The following is a 20,703-nucleotide window of genomic DNA, read 5'->3' as shown; positions in this document are numbered from 1 at the left end:
CTTATTAAATATTTATTTAAAGGACTAAAAAAAAAAAAAATCCCATAGCAGAATCCTGATCAAAAGGCAGAAAACGCAGAATTTCAAATTCTTACGGACTCCAGACTTTCTGGTATCATGAAGTTTGTACAAACCGTTGAAACTATTGCCCAGAGATATCTTTAAACCTTAAACCAAAAATATCCCCTGACATCTTAAAACCGAACAACTAAGCTTAAGCAGTAAAAAATATCTGCCTTGAGCATTATGTTCTTTTAATAACTAGACAACAGCAACCTGAAAGATTAGATAAGAACCTTAGGGGGGCAGTGAGCTTATGTTAATGAGTGAATAACAACTCATAAAGGAGGGTGAGAATGGTTACACAACTTAAAGAATGTAATCAATATCACTAAATGGTACATGTAGAAACTTGAATTGGTATGTTTTGCAGTGTATATTCTCAACAACAATAAAATTATATTAAAAAACAAATATACTTTACTACTTGTACTATCTGGGAAAAGTTATTATGTCAATTTATCCTAGTAGCTAAAGCAAAATAAAAAACATATTCAGTTATATATTTCTGAGCAGCTAATAAGAAAATATTCATGTTCATTTGAAGAATGCTTTAAATGAAATCTAAGAGAAATGTAAAAAAAAAAAAAAATTTTTTTTTTTTTTTTTTTAAAAGAGAAATGTTTAATTCGGGTCCCTACTTAAAAGCCACTAAGAAAAATAATACAAAATTTAAAACTAGAGTTTTGCACAGAAAAGTGTTCTTCAAATGGACATTTTAAAAGAATGGACACCTTTAAACTGATACGTATAACAAATTTTAACACACCATTCAGCACTTTCATGTGAGGGGTTAATATCACAGAAGTTATGCATGTTGCTTGTGGTGACTAAATAATACAATACAGGAGTATGGTTTGCTGCACCTAGAACAGAGAGCTATGGACAATTAATATATGCTTTAAGCTCTGCATTCCAAATTTCATTCCAAATGAAGACTGTAGTTTAGTTAATAGCATTGTACCAAAATTAATTTCTTAGTTTTGAAAAATACACCGTGGTTATATAAGATGTTAACATTAGGGGAAGTTGGGTAAAGTGTATATGGGGACTTTCTGTACTGTTTTTGCAACTCTTCTGAATTATTCAAAATAAGAAAAATTCTTAAAGTGGAGCTAAACTTATTTTTTTAGTATGTTTACAGTATCTAGAAGGAGCCCTGGTGACACAACGGTTAAGTGCTCGGCTGCTAACCAAAAGGTTGGTGGTTCGAACTAACCCAAGAGCTCCATGGGATCTGGGAGAAAGACCTGGCGATCTACTTGCATACAAAGTACAGCCAAGAAAACCCGATGGGGAAGTTCTACTCTGTCATGTGGGGTCATTATGAGTCAGAATCGACTTAAGGGCACCTAAAAACACAGTAGCTAGACATTGAAATCAACTCATTTTAATGAAAACTATCCCAAATTTTTTAGAATTTTAATGAATTTAAGCAGTCTGTCCTAATCTTGAAAAATCATCAGAAAATGCAATACTACAACCGTCTGTGTAATAAAATCTAATGTGATTTATTTGTCTTCATTATTTGATGCCTGGTTTGAATAGCCATTAAAATTAATTTTCAGAGAAATCACAGAACTACCACAGACACTCTAAGACAGAATTCTATTAAACAATGAAAGAATAACTTTCAATAATTTAATCAAGGAAGAAAAATGTATGTTAAACAACTAAAGGAGATGCAGCATAATCAACTGTGGTGCCATTTGTTTTGACATCTAAAAATAATTTTACTGTGTTATGAAGTAAGAAAGTAACCCCTTCTTATAAAATATCCTATTTCAAGGATTCAAATATACCTATAATCAAATAACATCCCCTGTGAACATATGAGGTATATATAGTACAGAAAAACCATATGTGGATTACAAGGAAGGAATGGGAGGAAAAGATAGATAGGTACTCTTGTTTTTGTCTGGACTCTTCTTCGTAATTCTGAAATATAATTTACAATTACATGGCTTTATTTTCAAGGACCCCTTGATATACCCGGTTCTTTCAGTTTTTGGAAGCTAATTAAGTTCTCATCCATTTTACTTCTAATGGCTCAACATCATAAAACACATGCCATTAGACAAGCAATGGTTCTACAGACTTGGCAAAAACCTTTAATATCACACCGTCTCAGTATGTTCAGATGTTATATCAGTTATTTGATATGGATTAGGAAAACCATATTAAAACAGCAGTATTTATAACGTCAGGTTGTACTAATATGCCATATGTGTTTCTAACAAAATTGTAACTAAAGTTCTTATAATTTTTAAAACTGTACCAAAAATTCTTTCATCAATTCCTATTTTGACATTTGGGTAGGGGTTTACTTTTTTTGTTGCTGTTGTTACTGTTTTTTCCCTCTTGGTTCTATTATAAATAACCCTGCAGTGAACATTTTGGTAACCAGGGCAATTTTGTTACCAAGGTCCATTTTGCTTTTTTCACAGGTGGCAATACATATAGGAGAGTAGACACTACTCCCATGGCCAAAAACTATGAACCCCAGATCTCTAAAATCACAAATATGACAAGAACCCTCAACAAGTTCAATTCAGAAACCATCTTCAAAAATGAAGGCAAAGGTAAATGAACTTACATGAGAAGAGTGTCTTAGGACTCCTTTGACTACACTAAGTTTAATTCCTACCCATGACTTACCACATCTTTAAAAACAAAACATTTACAGTATGAAAAACTGCATATTCACAGGACATGCACACATTATTTTGTTGTAGAAAAATTACAGCTATAAAAAATATCTTTAAGAATCATGACCCAATGCTAAATCTTAAAAGACAGAATTAAAAAGACTAGTGAAAAAAAGGGAAGTTTAATTACCTAATACCACTTTCTTCCTTTAGAGCTTTGAATCCTAACATTCTGTTTTGTTTGGTTGGTTGGTTTTTGAGGGGGGTTTGGTAATCATATAACTAAGATGAAAACACGAAACTATCTGCTTTCATGTTAATTAGTACTTCATAGCAAGACAAAAGCCTGGGTCCTCTCATCTCTTGCTACCTAAAATCTAATATTCTACATAGTTTCAAAAGTAAGAACTTTTGATAATTAAATGAACAGAGACACAAAAATATTTCTATGTATACTGAACTGTTTTAATTTATGAAACAATGACTTGTTTCTACAGACTCTCCTACAACATGGTGATAGCTTTCTTACGCAGAATACCAGTTACCAGCTGTTACTGAGTCGATTCCAAGTCATAGTAACCCCATGTTTTACATAAAAAACTGCTCCATAGAATTTTCTTCATGTAATCTTTATGGAAGCAGATTGTGAAGCCTTTCTTCCATGGTGCCGCAGGGTGGGTTTCAAAGACCAACCTTTAGGTTAGTAGTCTGAGCACAAACCGTTTGTCCACTTAGGTACCTTGCACCATCAGGGTTATTAACTGTTCTTGTCAATACGTGTGATATTAGAGATCTGGGGTTCATAGTTCTTGACCATGAGAGTGGTGCCTACTTGCCTACAAGTGTTGTCACCTATGGTCCACAAATGGACTCTGATAGCAAATTACCCTGGTTACCAAAATGTTCACTGCACGGTTATTTATAACAGTACCAAGAGGGGAAAAAACAATAACAACGATAACAAAAAAGCAAACACATAATGTATTATGATTGTCAAATACTAATAAAACCAATACTCTCTGAGCAAATTTTTTTGGGGAAAAAAAAAAAACTACGTATTTCCTTTTTCAGCATGGTTGTTCTATTTTAAAAAAGAAAAATGAAGATAATGTCTTACAACAGAAGCAGATTCTGTAAAGTGATAAAGCTGCTGAAATGTCCTAATTTATAAAGACTGAGTTCCAAGTTCAAGACCCAAAGTAGGTTCTCCATTTCTTGCCTAGAAGCATTTTCAAAGGCTGTGTAGCTTTGCTTATGGATCAAAGGTGCTTCTCAGTATCCACTAGGTGAAAAGGGGGAATAAATAACTAAAGCTGCAAGTATCAAAAGCAATTCTAATGCTTGGCCGCTGCAGCAATAAAATGAGATCACTGCCAAGCCAATATTGCAATGAAAAGATTACAGCATGGTAAAGAGCAGCCACAAAGAATATTTTAGTGGGACCTGCCATAAATATCATCCAATGCATTGTTCTAACATATTTACAGATTACCCCAAAGCTACGTATGGTTCACTAACAAAACTAGAAATGTTTTACCCAGGCAGGAGAACCTCATCTTGGATTTATTCCAAAAGAGGCTCTCAAATGCTCAGCAGCAACTCCTGAAAGGAGGCCAGTCCAAATAGAGTGGGATAAACCCCCCCCAAAAGCTGAATTTCTGATCACAGCCACAGGTGAACCCTGCTGTGAAGTCAGAGGATACAAAAATAAATTTATATGACTGTCTACTAAATTTAAAAATGCAAATGTTAACACATATGCATTATAATCTTAGTACAAAGTGGCAAAACTTTAAAACCTCAATCTTAACTAAAATAGACACTGGGTCTCAAAAAACTATCTTTGATTTTGAACAATTAAACCAGAGACTGTTAACTAAAAGTGAAAAACCATGAATACTCCTTTGTGGCTACAAAAGTAACTATCACAGCATACTGAGATACAGAGGCTATTTTAAAGTATATATCTGAAAAACAAATCTTCAGAGAAATGTCTTACAAACATCCCTTACCTCATAAATGTTGGGGTGCCACATTTTGGTCAAGAATCTGAAGGTAGGTGGTGAATACGGGTAGTCAATAGGAAATTTAATATGTGCCTGGAGGAAAAAAGAAGGAAAATGTTAATTTATGAGACCACTAGTTATTCATCTGCCCAATAATATACCCTATTATACCTCAGTGAAGCAAAGCTCCTCTCTATATTTAACTCATACCAGTTAAAGGCAGTATGATGTACAGGTATGCCTCAATGTTTTATCTTATTTTTATAATAAAAAACGATTAGTACAAACTTACAGCAGAACATACAGAACAAAATATTTTTTAACCCACATAATTTAACCATCATTCCGTCACCTGGAAATAATAAATGCTAACATTTTGATGTAGTCCCTTTCAGTGGCTTTTTGGTGCACACATATACTTACTTATAAAACTTATTTTAAAATATTTGAACATACTGCATTTTGTATTCTGCTTTTTTCACTTACATGATATCATGAACATTTTCCCATTATAAATACTGCTGCAGTAAATGTCCTTGGCATGTTCCCATATCTCGAATACGAAGAGATCCAGGAAAAAAAAAAAAAAAAAAGGTTCATTTAACAGTACCAGTAAGAGGAAGGGGAAAAGGGGCTTAGAGGACAAGCAAAGAGTTACTGAGGTAAGGACATCAGTAAAAATGACAGACTAAGGACCTCTAAAAATCACCTTTGCCATAAATGCAGTAAGAAATGTGGCAAAAATTGCCAACTTTTTCAGAACTCTAGAAAGTAACCAAAAGCTTGCAGCAATCTGGGGAGCATGTATTCAAGAGAAATGGCTTAACCTCCATAAAACAACAAGCTTTATGGTATTTTAACTTGCCCCAGACCCATCCCCCACTCTCTACAATTCTGCAGTAGACTTCAAACTAACAGCTCAAACTCACAGTGAAAACCAGCAGCCAGGCAGCCACTGGAAGGGACAGAACAGGGATGAAGCCTCTTCGAAGTTCCAATCCCAGGGAACTGTCATTACTTGACCTGCTGGTGGTTCTGGCGGAAGACCCCACATGCAAGACTGTCTGTATTTGACCTGATGTGGAACATTTTTCCTGAGGGCATTTGTCAAAAGCAAAGACAGGCAATGGTTTAACTTTGCAGCTGCCTAAGATGGTGAGTAACAGCTGGATGAAATGACAGACCAATAAAAAAAACTGAAAAGGAAACGTTGGGGTATCACATGTCAATAAGGCCTTTAAAAAGTTCTGACATATTCCTAAGGCTCTAGAAGACCACATGCACATGTGGGGCCAAGCACATGCCCAAGGCTGTGTGCACGCACAGGCCCTAAACTAACACCAGCTGACCTTGGGGATCCATGCAAGAAGGAAGTAAAGGCTAAGGTAGAGCTCTTAAATGCCTGGCTGTGTGATGAAGGAATACCCCAACATGCACACGGAACCTCTCAGCAAAGCTCAGTGGACCTACTGGCTCTGTCCAATCATTAGCTGACCACTAAGCTAACTGAGCAGAGGCTTCAGTGGTCACACATGACAAAAACTATAGACTTTATAGAAGTAATTCATAAAAGTCATTAAACAAACAACCAACAACAATTACAACAAACAGCAACAACAAAAAACCCTAAGGAAGGAGAAGAAAGTGATTTTCACAGATGTTACATATTTAAAACACCCACAGTTTAACAAAAAATTATGAGACATGAAAAGTGACAAGAAAGTATAGTCTATACACAAGAAAAAAGGCAATCAAGAGAAATTTCCTAAGAAAGCACGAATATTTAAGTTACTAGACAAAGGCTTTAAATCATCAATTTTAAAAATGTTCAAAGAACTAAAGGAAACCATGGCATAAGAACTAAAGTATGAGAAAAACATCTCACCAAATACAGAAGATCAATAAAGAAAGAGAATTTATATAAAAAAGAAGCAAATAGAAATGACAGAGTTCTAAATTACAGTAACTGAAGTGAAAAAACTCAAGGGGCACAAGAACTACAGATTTGAGCAGGTGGAAATAATAAACAGAGGACTTAAAGATAGGTCAATTGAGATTATCCAATCTGAGGAACAGGAAGAAAAAACAAGGAAAAATGAACAGAAACTCAGAGACCTGTGGGAAACCATGAAGCAAACCAAAATATGCATAATTGGAATCCCAGAAGGAAAGGAGAGAAACAAAGGGATAAAAAGAATATTTGAAGACATAACGGACATAAACTTACCAAATTTTATGGAAAACATTAACCTTTACACCCAAGAAGCTCAAAAACTCCAAGTTAAAAAAAAAAAAAAACAAAAAACTCAGAGGCTCATACCTAGAAACATGAGAAAGCAGAGGAATAATATGTTCAAAATTCCGAGGGAAAAAAATTGTCAACCAAATATTCTACAACCAGCAAAACATTCTTAAAAAATTATGGAGAGAGCGCCGGGGCCAATATGGTGAAGCAGTCAGAGGATTCCAGTGATCCCTCTTACAACAAAGACCTGAAAATACGAGTGAAACGAGTATATTTATGACAAGCCAGGAGCTCTGAATATCAAAGGCAAAGTTAGAAAATGGACTGAGCAGCAGGGGAAGGGAGAGACGGTTCGAAGGCAGAGAGGAGTTGCTGTACCTGAACCACTGGGAACCCTCAGGCACCATTCCCTGGAGCAACCAAGGTGGGACTCCAGACCCAGTTTGCTCAGGGAGAGACAACCACCACATACCTACTCACACCTCCAGAACCAGAGAAGAAGGGCGCTTACTAAAAGCTAAGTTCTGGCGTATATTTTACTGCGCCCCGTGCCCCCAAGCAGCCTTCAGTGGCTGTTGATTTCTCTGGGCCTGAGACAGGCTCTGCTGAGTGCCCCCATTCTCCCAGCGTTGGAGAAGGAATAAATTCACAATTAAGGGAAAAGATGATACACCAGCTCCACTACACTGGGGAGCTCTGGACAGACGCAGCTCCTGTCCAGGCACAAATGGTCTGTGGACTTGAATACCTTTCCCCCCTGCATGGACCTGTGTGGACCTATTTCAGAAGATCAGGCCCTTGTTGGCAGACTACAACTGTTTCAGCTGTGCGGTGGAGAGGTGGGTGTTTGATGTTTGACACCACTTTGCCTATTAAGCAGGGTCCTCACCTACCCACATCAGGGGCCTAAGGACTGGTGGCTCCACTCAGGTCACCCACCCACCCACGACAGGGGTCCAAGGATAACTGGTACGTCCCAGTCCTTACAACCGAAAACATTGGGTGCCCATGGTCCATCTGCAGAACCCGCCCATCAGTACACTCTATGGAAAAGGGACATGCTTTCCTCAGAGACACTTGGGGGACGATTCTCAGCCCCCTGCCTTGTTTAGAGCATGACTCTCTGCTGCAACCAGATACTGGTATCTACACCAATCACCCCTGCAACTCAGAGACTGTAGGACAGAGCCTGTACCACACTTGATGACCAAATAACTGGACACGTGAGCTGAATCCATACAAGAGAAGTGAATGGACTCCTAGGCTGATATGCCTGATAACAGCTCTAGCCATCTGGTGACAGGACATTAGAACTTCGAAGGTGATAATCAAGCTACCTCACTCAAGCAGCCTATTTGGGCATATGAAAACAAAAGAAAGCAAGAACCTATGATACAGTAAGCAAACATAAATACAGTAATTTATAGATGGAGACAACAGTCACTATCAATTCACATAAAGAAGCAGGCCATGATTGCTTCAACAAGCTCTCAGAACAAAGAATCAAGGGATCTTCAGGATGAAGGAGTATTCCTGGAATTACCACATGCAGAATACGGAAGATTAATACACAGCACTCTCCAGCACATCAGGAAGGAGATCAGGCAAATCACAGAAAAAGCCAAGGAACACAGATAATAGAGTTGAAGAAATTAAAAAGGTTATTCAAGAACATAATGAAAAATTTAATAAGCTGCAAGAATCCATAAAGAGACAGCAATCAGGAATTCAGAAGATGAACGATAAAATTATGGAATTAGACAACTCAACCAAAGAGTCAGAAGAGCAGAATTGAGGAACTGGAAGGCAGAGATCAGTGAGACTGAAGATAAAACACTTGGCACCAATACATTCAGGGAAAAAAAAATCAGATAAAAGAATTTTAAAAAATGAAGAAACCCCAAGAATCATGCAGGACTCTATCCAGAGAAATAACCTTCGCATGACTGGAGTACCAGAGCAGGGAGGGATAACAGAAAATAAGAGAGAATTGAAGATTTGTTGGCAGAAAACTTCCCTGATACCGTGAAAGATGAGAAGATATCTATCCAAGATGCTCACTGAACTCCACATAAGGTAGATTTCAAAAGAAAGTCACCGAGACATATTATAATCAAACTTGCCAAAACCAAAAAAAAGAAAAGAGAGAATTTTAAGAGCAGCTAGGGATAAACGAAAAGGAGAGTCAATAAGAATAAGCTCAGACTACTTGGCGGAAACCACCCAGGCAAGAGGGCAACGGGATGACTCCTATAAAGCACTGAAGGAAAAAAATTGCCAGCTAAGAATCATATATCCAGCAAAACTGTCTCACAAATATGAACGTGAAATTAGGACTTTTCCAGATAAACAGAAGTTTAGGGAATTCATAAAAACCAAACCAAAACTACCAGAAATGCTAAAGGGAGTTATCTGGTTAGAAAATCAATAATTTCAGATATCAACTAAAGAGCAATCAGATGTCAACCCAGATAAGGAAAGCACAAAAATAAATCAAGATAAAAAACACTCAAAACGGAAATAGCGATGTCATTATGTAAAAGAAGAAAACATTAAAACAATAAAGAGGGACGGAGAAATGTAGTTATAGACCTTTCATATGGAGAGGAAGTCAAGGTGATACAAAGAAACAAAAGTTAGGTTTAAACTTAGAAAAATAAGCGACTAACTATCCTACTCATCAAAATAAAACACAAGAAAAAATAGAGACTCAGCAGAAACAAAATCAACAACAAAGAGGAAAAGACAATACAAAAAGATAAACTACTCAGCACAAAAAATTAAGTGGGAAAAAGAAACTGTCAACACACACACAAAAGACATCAAAATGACAGCACTGAACTCATACCTATCCATAATTACACTGAATGTAAATGGACTAAATGCACCAATAAAGAGACAGAGAGTGGCAGAATGAATAAAAAACATGATCCGTCTATATGCTGCCTGCAAGAGACACACCTTAGACTTAGAGACACAAACAAACAAAAACTCAAAGGATAGAAAAAATATATCAAGCAAACAACAATCAAAAAAGAGGAGTGGCAATATTAATGTCTGACAAAATAGACTTTAAAGTTAAATCCACTACAACGGATGAGGAAGGACACTATATAATGACTAAAGGGACAATATACCAGGAGGATATAACCATATTAAATATTTAGGTACCCAATGCCAAGGCTGCAAGATACATAAATCAAACTCAACCAGCCTTGAAAAGCGGATAGACAGCTCCACAATTACAGTAGGACACTTCAACGCACCACTTTCAGTGACGGACAGAACATCCAGAAAGAAGCTCAGTAAAGACACTGAAGATCTAAATGTCACCATCAACTGACTGGACATCATTAAAAAAAAAATTTTTTTTTTTTTTATGATAGACATATAAAAAACACTCCATCCAAAAGCAGCCAAGTATATTTTCTTTTCCAGCACACTCGGAACAGTCTCTAGAATAGACCACATATTAGCTCATAAAGCAAGCCTTAGCAGAATCCAAAACACTGAAATACTACAAAGCATCATCTCTGATCATAAGGCCATAAAAGTAGAAATCAATAACAGAAAAGGCAGGGAAAAGAAATCAAACGCTTGGAAACTGGACAATACCCTACTCAAAAACAACTGTAGAAGACATTAAGGATGGATTAAAGAAATTCATAGAACCCAATGAGAATGAAAACACTTCCTAGCAGAACCTTTGAGACACAGCAAAAGCCGAGCTCAGAAGTCAATGTATATCAATAAATGCATACATACAAAGAGAAATAAGGGTCAAAATCAAAGAATTATCCCTACAACTTGAACAAACAGAAAGAAAGCAACAAAAGAAACCCTCAGGCACCAGAAGAAAGCAAATGATAAAAATTAGAGCAGAATTAAATGAAATAGAAAACAGAAAAACAATTCAAAGAATTAACAAGACCAAAAGCTGGTTCTTTGAAAAAATTAACAAAATTGATAAACCACTCGCCAAACTGACAAAAGAACAACAGGAGGGGAAGCAAATAATCTGAATAAGAAGGGAGATGGGTGATATCACCACAGACTCGAAGGAAATTAAGAAAGTATCAGATTACTATGAAAAATTGTACCCTAACAAATTTGAAAACCTAGAAGAAATGGATGAATTTCTAGACACATGCTACCTACCTAAACTAACACAAACAGAGGTAGATCAACTAAATAAACCCAAAACAAAGAGACTGAAAGGTAATTTAAAAACTCCCAACAAAAAAAGCCTTGACCTGGACAGTTTCACTGGAGAGTTCTACTAAACTTTCAGAGAAAAGTTAATACCACTACTACTAAAACTATTGCAGAGCATACCTGGTTTGCCAAAACCAGGTAAAGACACAAAAAAAGAAAATTACAGACCTATATCCCCCCAAGAATTTACATGCAAAAGTCCTCAACAAAATTCTAGCCAACAGAATTCAACAACATATCAAAAAAAAAAAAAAAAGTCACCATGACCAAGTGGGATTCATATCAGGTATGAATTAATAGGACTCATACCATTACCAAGTGGGATTCATACCAGGTATCAATTAATGTAATCCATCATATAAATAAAACAAAAGAACCACATGATCTTATCAATTGGTACAGAGACGGCAATTTGACAAAGTTCAACACCCATTCATGGTAAAAACTCACAGCAAAATAGGAATAGAAAGAAAACTCCTCAATATAATAAAGGGTGTTTATATAAAGCCAACAGCCAACAACATCCTAAATGGAGAGAGTCTGAAAGCATTCCCCTTGAGAACAGGAACCAGACAAGGGTGCCCTTTATCACCACTCTTATTCAACATTGTGCTGGAGGTCCTAGCTACAGCAATTAGGCCAGATAAAAAAAAATAAAGGGCATCCAGATTGGTAAGGAAGAAGTATCTCAATTTGCAGATGACATGATCTTATACACAGAAAACCCTAAAGAATTCTCAAGGAAGCTACTGAAACTAATAGTTCAGCAGAATACAAGGATACAAGATAAACATAAAAAATCAGTTGGATTCCTCTACACCAACAAAAAGAACATCGAAGAGGAAATCACCAAATCAATACCATTTACAGTAGCCCCCAAGAAGATAAAATACTTAGGGATAAATCTTACCAAAGATGTAAAACAACTATACAAAGAAAGCTACAAGACACTACTGCAAAAAACCAAAGGAGGCCTACATTAAGTGTAAAGACATACCTTGCTCATGGATAGGAAGACTTAACATTGTAAAAATGTTCTACCAAAAACAATCTGTAAACACAATGCAATTCCAATCCAAATTCCAATGACTTTTTTTTTAATGAGATGGAGAAACAAATCACCAACTTCATATGCAAGGGAAAGAGGCCCTGGATAAGTAAAGCATTACTGAAAAAGAAGAACGAAGGGGAGGCCTCACACTACCTCATTTTAGAACCTGTTATACCACTACAGTAGTCAAAACAGCCTGGTACTGGTACAACAACAGGTACATAGACCAATGGAACAGAATTGAGAATCCAGACATAAATCTATCCATGTATGAGCAGCTGATATTTGACAGGGCTCGAAGTCCATTAAATGGGGAAAAGACAGTCTCTTTAACAAATGGTGCTGGCATAACTGGATATACATCTGCAAAAAAATGAAACAAGACCCATACCTCACACCATGCACAACAATTAACTCAAAATGTATCAAAGACCTAAACAAAAAATCTAAATAAAGATCATGGAAGAAAAAATAGGGACAACGTTAGCAGCCCTAATACATGGCATAAACAGTATGCAAAACATTACTAACAATACACAACGCCAGAAGAGAAACTAGATAACTGGGAGCTCCTAAAAATCAAATACCTATGCTCATCCAAAGACTTCGCCAAAAGAGTAAAAAGATTACCTACAGACTGGGAAAAAGTTTTTAGCTATGACATTTCTGATCAGCGTCTGATCTCTAAAATCTGTATGATACTGCAAAACCTGAGCTACAAAAAGACAAATAACCCAATTTAAAAAAGGGCAAAGGATATGAACAGTCACTTCACTAAAGAAGATATTCAGGTAGCTAACAGATACATCAGGAAATGCTCACGATCATTAGCCATTAGAGAAATGCAAATCAAAACTACAATGACATTCCATCTCACTCTAACAAGGCTGGCATTAATCCACAAAATACAAAATAATAAATGTCGGAGAGAGGTTGTGGAGAGGCTGGAACACTTATACACTGCTAGTGGGAATGTAAAATGGTACAACCGCTTCGGAAACTGATTTGGCACTTCCTTAAGAGACTAGAAGAAATAGAACTACCATACAATCCAGCAATCCTACTCCTTGGAATATATCCTAGAGAAATAAGAGCCTTTACACAAACAGATATATGCACACCCATGTTCACTGCAGCACTATTTACAATAGCAAAAAGATGGAAGCAACCAAGATGCCCATCAATGGATGAATGGATAAATAAATCACGGTATATTCACACAAATGTATGCATTGATAAAGAACAACGATGAATCCATGAAACATGTCATAACACGGAGGAATCTGGAAGGCATTATGCTGAGTGAAATTAGTCAGTTACAAAAGGACAAATATTGTATAAGACCACTATTATAAGAACTCGAGAAACAGTTTAAACAGAGAAGAAAATGTTCTTTGATGGTTACGAGAGGGCGGAGGGAATGACGGAGGGAGACGGGTTTTCACTGAATAGGTAGTAGATAAGAACTATTTTAGGTGAAGGGAAAGACAACACACAATACAGGAGAGGTCCGTACAACTGGACTAAACCTAAGCAAAGAAGTTTCCTGAATAAACTGAACGCTTCGAAGGCCAGCACAGCAGGGGCGAGGGAGGGTTTGGGGGCCATGGTTTCAGGGGACACCTAGGTCAATTGGCATAATAAAATCTATTAAGAAAATATTCTGAATCCTATTTTGGAGAGTGGCGTCTGGGGCCTTAAACGCTAGCAAGCAGCCATCTAATATGCATCAATTGGTCTCAACCCACTGGACCAAAGGAGAATGAAGAACACCAAAGACAAGGTAATTATGAGCCCAAGATACAGAGACTACATCAGCCTGAGGCCAGAAGAACTAGATGGTGCCCAGCTACAACCAATGACTGCCCTGACAGGGAACACAGCAGAGAATTCCTGAGGGAGCAGGAGAGCAGTGGGATGCAGACCTCAATTCTTGCAAAAAAAAAAAAAAAGAACAAAAACAAAAAAACCAGGCTTAATGGTCTGACTGAGACTAGAAGGACCCTGGAGGCCATGGTCCCCAGACCTTCTGTGGGCCCAAGACAGGAACCATCCCCAAAGCCAACGCTTCAGACAGGGATTGGACTGGACTGCAAGACAGAAAATGATACTGGTGAGGAGTGAGCTTCTTGGATCAAGTAGACACATGAGACTATGTAGGCAGCTCCTGTCTAGAGGAGAGATGAGAAAGCAGACGGGGTGAGAAGCTGGCTGAATAGACATGAAAATAGAGGGTGGAGATGAGGAGTGTGGTGTCTCATTATGGGGAGAACAACTAGGAGTATATAGCAAGGTGTATATAAGTTTTTGTATGAGAGACTGACTTGATTTGTAAACTTTCACTTAAAGCACAATAAAAATTTTTTTTTAATTATGGAGAAATTATACAAGGTCAACAAACAAAACTCAGTTGGGTTTCTATACACCAGCAATGGGAAATCTGAAAAAGAAATTAAGGAAACGATTCCACTTACAATAGCATCCAAGAAAATAAAATACGTAGGAATAAATTTAATAGGGGTGTGAAGAACTCAGACAATGAAAATTATAAAACACTGCTGAAAGACATTAAAGAAGACTTACATAAAATGTTCCATGAGTCATGGATTGGACATTTTATTGTTAAGATGTCAATACTACTCAAAATATAGATTGAATGCAATCCTGATCAAAATTCCAACATAAAAACCAATCCTTAACTTTATATGGCATGGCTAAAGCTTTTGAATAGCTAAAGCAAGGTTGAAGGAGAAGAACAAAGTAGGAAGACTCATACTTCCTGATTTTAAAACATACTATACAATTACAGTAATCAAAACAGCTTGGCACTGGTATAATAATAATAGACACATTTTATCGTTATTAGGTGCTATCCAGTTGATTCTGACTCATAGCAACCCCATGTACAACAGAAAGAGACACTGCCTGGTCCAGTCCTGCATCACACTCACACAACCTTTGCTATGCTTGAGTCCACTGTTGCAGCCACTGCATCAATCCATCTCACTGAGGGTTTTCTTCTCCTTCGCTGACTCTCTGCCCTATCAAGCATGACATCCTTCTCCAGGGATTGATCCCTCCTGATAACATGCTCTAATGGAATAGAACTGAAAGTTCAGAAATAAACCCACACATCTACGGTCAACTGATCTTTGACTAAGGTGCTAAGACCATTTAATGGAGAAAAAAGAGTCTCTTCAATAAATGGTGCAGGGAAAATTAGATTTCTACATGTAGAAAAATGAGATAGGATCCATGCCTCACACCATACACAAAAACAAATCCAAAATGGACTAAGGACCTAAATGTGAAAACTAATACCATAAAATCCTTAAAAGAAAATGCAGGGACAAGGCTGTCGGGCTTTTAACAACGCATTATTTAGTACAAAAGCAAAAGACAAAATAAATGGGATCTCATAAAAATTAAAAGCTTTGTTCATCAAAAGACTTTACCAAAGAAGCGAAAAGATAAGCTACCCCCTCTTACCACTCTCATTCACCATCACACTGGGGGTCCTAGCAAGAGCAATAAAGCAAGAAAAAGGAAGGCATTTAAACTAAAAATGAATAAAACTACCCCATTCACAGATTATAAAACTGTCTATGTAGAAAATCCCAAAGAATCTACCAAAATAGCTCCTAGAACAAATAAATTAGTTTAGCAAGGTTATAGGATACAATGTCAATACACAAAACAGTTTCTATATATTTGCAAGGCAGCAACTGAAATCAAAACATAATGTAACACTGCACTTTGAAATACTGAATATGCCAACCAAAAGATTATATATGAAAGCTTTATGAATTATAAAACACTACAAAAATAAGCTCATATAAAATTTTCCTATAAATGACTCAAGGAAGGTTGACCAGAAACATCTAGCAAACATATATAAGGAAAGATAAACCAAGGTGCCTAGGTAAATCATTTTTCTGCAATTACACGTACATAAATCAAAATTAAAACTTAATAGTTTTTTAAATTTAACAGACCAACCTGGGATCCTTTGAAATACAGTAAAACAGCACCAAAATGCTCTAAGCGGGGCCTAAAAATTTCAAATGCTTAAAATGTTGAGTCACATCTGAGACTAGAAGGACCCCACAAGTCACGGTCCCCAGACCTTCTATTAGCCCAAGACAGGAACCATTCCCAAAGCCAACTCTTCAGACAGGGATTGGACTGGACTATGGGATAGAAAATGATACTGGTGAAGAGTGAGCTTCTTGGATCAAGTAGACACATGAGGCTATGTGGGCAGCTCCTATCTGGAGGGGAGATGAGAGAGAGGGCAGAGGGGGACAGAAGCTGGCCGAATGGACATGAAAATAGAGGGTGGAGAGAAGCAGCGTGCTGTCTCATTGGGGGAGAGCAACTAGGAGTACATAGCAAGATGTATATAAATTTTTGTATGAGAGACTGACTTATTTGTAAACTTTCACTTAAAGCACAATAAAAATTTAAAAAATTAAACAAAAAAAGACATGCCCTAGGGGCATGCATAAATGAAAAGACTATGAAAATGGCATTTCCACTCTATTTGTTGTTACAGCAAAATGCACATGCAATTATGGAATTATTGTCTATTTTCTTAGATGAAGGCATTATTGTAAACTTTCTTAGATGTGATAATGGTATTGTGGTTATGTAAAAAAAAAAAATGTTGAGTCATACTATGAGGTTAAAGAAATGACGAACTGCCTAATGCAAAGAAAAGAGCCAACTGCGAATCATATTTTACCCAAATTTGTAGCATCAGAGGGTTTCACTGTATAATGGAAGAAGCTATATATCACTTGTGCTCAGTGTTGTTAAAATATTGAATTTGACCTTATTTTTTAAACTTAATAGAATCAATAAAAAAAAGTAAAATTCTAATATAAAAAGCATTTAATTAGGAAAAATATTATAGAAATCTAGGTGCCTCTTCCTGTCCTATCTTTGTATTACATACTTTATTTTCTATTTGTTTGGACTCCAGAGCTCAGCATTCATGAATGAACAAACCATGGCTAAATAAAACCCTATCAGATTAGTTTTGAAATCTTAAGCAGGTAAAGTACTGAAGTAGTTACAGAGGTGTTAATGTGTTCACTAACTGCTTCCTTTATAGAATCATCTCCTAGCAGACAATTAAGCTTAGAACATCCACATTTCACAAGTAATAAGTGAATATATCTTATTGTGTAAGAGTTGGATAATGTGGGGCAAGACTTTTTGATCACTCTAGGCTCAGTTTCTAGTCTCCACACTAAGTATTTTCTGTGACTGAAGATTCGTAAGACTGAAAAACAGATATTTCCTTCACCAAAAAAAAAAAAAAAAAAACGTGAGGAAAGTTCCCAATTATTCACTGGGCCTCAAAAAGAAAATATTTAGGGTATTCCCCAGTACAACTAAGAAGTCATTAAATAAGAAATCATGTGTTGGTTTTCAAATGGCAAGGAAGAAGCTGCAGAACAAAATGAATACAAATTTAAACATCTTGGACGAGGTGGTGGATAAAAAAATCTAAAAATTACTTCTTAAAACTTTAAATGTATAAAAGCAAACAAAAAAAGTTAATTTCCCCACCATTCATTTACTTTGTTCATTCAAAATTTTATTAAGCACTAAGTCCAAGGCTGGGTACTGAGGACCCATAGATGAAAATAATCACACACACTCCTTACAATCCAGCAGAGCCATAGTCACTCATGTAACTACAATACATACAATATGTTAAATGGAAGCATGAACAGGAAAGTGATTTATTCTGCTGGGAAAAGAGGGGAAAATCTTCATTCGTTCAACATCTATCGAGTGCCTAGGACATACAGGTACTGTGGCTAGCTGTTGGCTGAGTAGCTCCCTGGGTAGATAAAAGCAGAGGAAATAGCGTGAAGGTAACAGATACAGAGTAACAGCCTGAACTAAAGACACTGAGTTTTCAGGTATGGCTAGTGGGATACTTAGTAGTAACTAAGAACAGAAGATAAAACTGGATAAAGGTAGGTTGAAGCCTTAAGGCATTTAGGCCATTTCCTAGGTGCTACTGGGACACTAAGGAGCCCAGGTGGCACACAGTTAAGCACTTGGCTACTAACCAAAAGGTTGGTGGTTTGAACCCACCCAGCGGCTCCAGAGAAACACCTAGCAATCTGCTCCCATAAAGATTATAGCCTAACTGGAGAAAAACAAGGCTGCAGGAATTGATGGAATATCAACTGAGGTGTTTCAACAAACGGAGGCAGCACTGGAGGTGCTCACTCGTCTATGTCAAGAAATATGGAAGACAGCTTCCTGGCCAACTGACTGGAAGAGATTCTTATTTATGCCTATTCCCAAGAAAGGTGATCCAACCGAATGTGGAAATTATAGAACAATGTCATTAATATCACACGCAAGCCAAATTTTGCTGAAGATCACTCAAAAACGGCTGCAGCAGTGTATCGACAAGGAACTGCCAGAAATTCAGCCCGGTTTCAGATGAGGATGTGGAACCAGGGATATCATCGCTGATGTCAGATGGATCCTGGCTGAAAGCACAGAATACCTGAAGGATGTTTACCTGTGTTTTATTGACTATGCAAAGGCTTTCGTATGTGTGGATCATAACAAACTATGGATGACATTGTGAAGAATGGGAATTCCAGAATACTTAACTGTGCTCAGGGAATTCCAGAATACTTAACTGTGCTCATGAGGAAACTTTACATAGATCAAGAGGCAGTTGTTCGGACAGAACAAGGGGATACCGATTGGTTTAAAGTCAGGAAAGGTGTGCATCAGGGTTGTACTGTTCCACCATACCTATTTAATCTGTATGTTGAACAAATAATCCGAGAAGCTGGACTATATGAAGAAGAATGGGGCATCAGGATTGGAGGAAGACTCATTAACAACTTGCATTATGCAGATGACACAACCTTGCTTGCTGAAAGTGAAGAGGACTTGAAGCACTTACTGATGAAGATCAAAGACCACAGCCTTCAGTGTGGATTGCACAACATAAAGAAAACAAAAATCCTCACAACTGAACCAATGAGCAACATCATGATAAATGGAGAAAAGATTGAAGTTGTCAAGGATTTCATTTTACTTGGATCCACAATCAACAGCCGTGGAAGCAGCAGTCAGGAAATCAAAAGACGCATTGCATTGGGTGAATCTCCTGCAAAGGACCTCTTCAAAGTGTTGAAGAGCAAAGATGTCACCTTGAAGACTAAGGTGTGCCTGACCCAAGCCATGGTATTTTCAATCGCATCATATGCATGTGAAAGCTGGACAACGAATAAGGAAGACCTAAGAAGGACTGACACCTTTGAATTGTGGTGTTGGCAAAGAATATTGAATATACCATAGACTGCCAAAACAACTAACAAATCTGTCTTAGAAGAAGTACAGCCAGAATGCTCCTTAGAAGCAAGGATGGCGAAACTGTGTCTTACATACTCTGGACATGTCAGGAGGATCAGTCCCTGGAGAAGGACACCATGCTTGGCAGAGTACAGGGTCAGCGGAAAAGAGGAAGATCCTCAGCAAGGTGGATTGACACAGTGGCTGCAACAATGAGCTCAAGCATAAGAACGACTGTAAGGATGGCTCAGGACCGGGCAGTGTTTCGTTCTGTTGTGCATAGGGACGCTATGAGTCGGAACTGACTCAACGGCACCTAACAACAACACAACAATCTTTACAGAAGCAGATCGCCAGGTCTTTCTCCTGTGGAGCTGCTGGGTAGGTTCGAACTGCCAACCTTTTGATGGTTAGCAGCCAAGTGCTTAACCTCCAGGGTTCCTTAAAATATATATTATGAATTTGTGATTAATAAAACATTGAAAGCAACATAACTGTCCATTAAAGACACTTGTTAAATGTTGTTGTTAGTTGTCTTCTAGTTTAGTTTAACTCATGGTGAACCCATGCACAATAGAACAAAGCATTGCCTGGTCCTGTACCATCTTCATGATTCTTGGTATGCTTGAGTCCGATATTGCAGCCACTAAGTATTTTGAGAGCATTCCAACTTAGGGGGCTCATCTTCCAGCACTGTACTGGACAATATTCTGTTGTGATTCATTGGCTGATTTCTGGAATTAGATCGTCAGGCCTTTCTTCCTTCCACTGAAACCTGTCCACCATGGGTGATTCTGACGGTATTTGAAATACTGGTGTTATAGCTTCCACATTGTGAAGAGGACACTTGTTCACAGTATGAGAGCTCAGACAAGAAGGCAGAGCATCACCTTGTTCATCTTCGGCTGGGACACTGGGTAACTCAAATTTTTCATCCCTCTGCACGTGTCTGAGAATGGCTGTGGAAAGCATAGCAAGTGTTGATTTGGGGTTACAAATAAATTTTAGCAAGTAGGCGAACTGCCGAATATGAAATCTACAATTAATAAAGATCAACTGTAAATAAAATAAAAACATATTGAAAGGAAGCAATGTTGAAACAAGGCTTGGGGGAAGTGAGAATTGGGACCAGGGTGA

At 37.4% G+C, this 20,703-nt stretch overlaps 1 protein-coding gene across 1 annotated transcript in view; it reads right to left on the bottom strand.

The window, feature by feature from the left end:
- UBE2R2 (ubiquitin conjugating enzyme E2 R2) overlaps nucleotides 1-20,703 on the bottom strand; it is a 143,918-nt gene that overhangs the window by 40,321 nt on the left and 82,894 nt on the right. The window contains exon 2 of the mRNA XM_049897072.1: nucleotides 4,721-4,807. Coding sequence (XP_049753029.1) covers nucleotides 4,721-4,807 — 87 coding nt within the window. The remainder of the gene's footprint in view (nucleotides 1-4,720; nucleotides 4,808-20,703) is intronic.

The sequence above is a fragment of the Elephas maximus genome, chromosome 9, assembly GCF_024166365.1.
Source record: "Elephas maximus indicus isolate mEleMax1 chromosome 9, mEleMax1 primary haplotype, whole genome shotgun sequence".
NCBI lineage: Eukaryota > Metazoa > Chordata > Mammalia > Proboscidea > Elephantidae > Elephas > Elephas maximus.
Note: the sequence above shows the minus strand (reverse complement) of the source record. Positions and strands in the feature narration are given on the sequence as shown.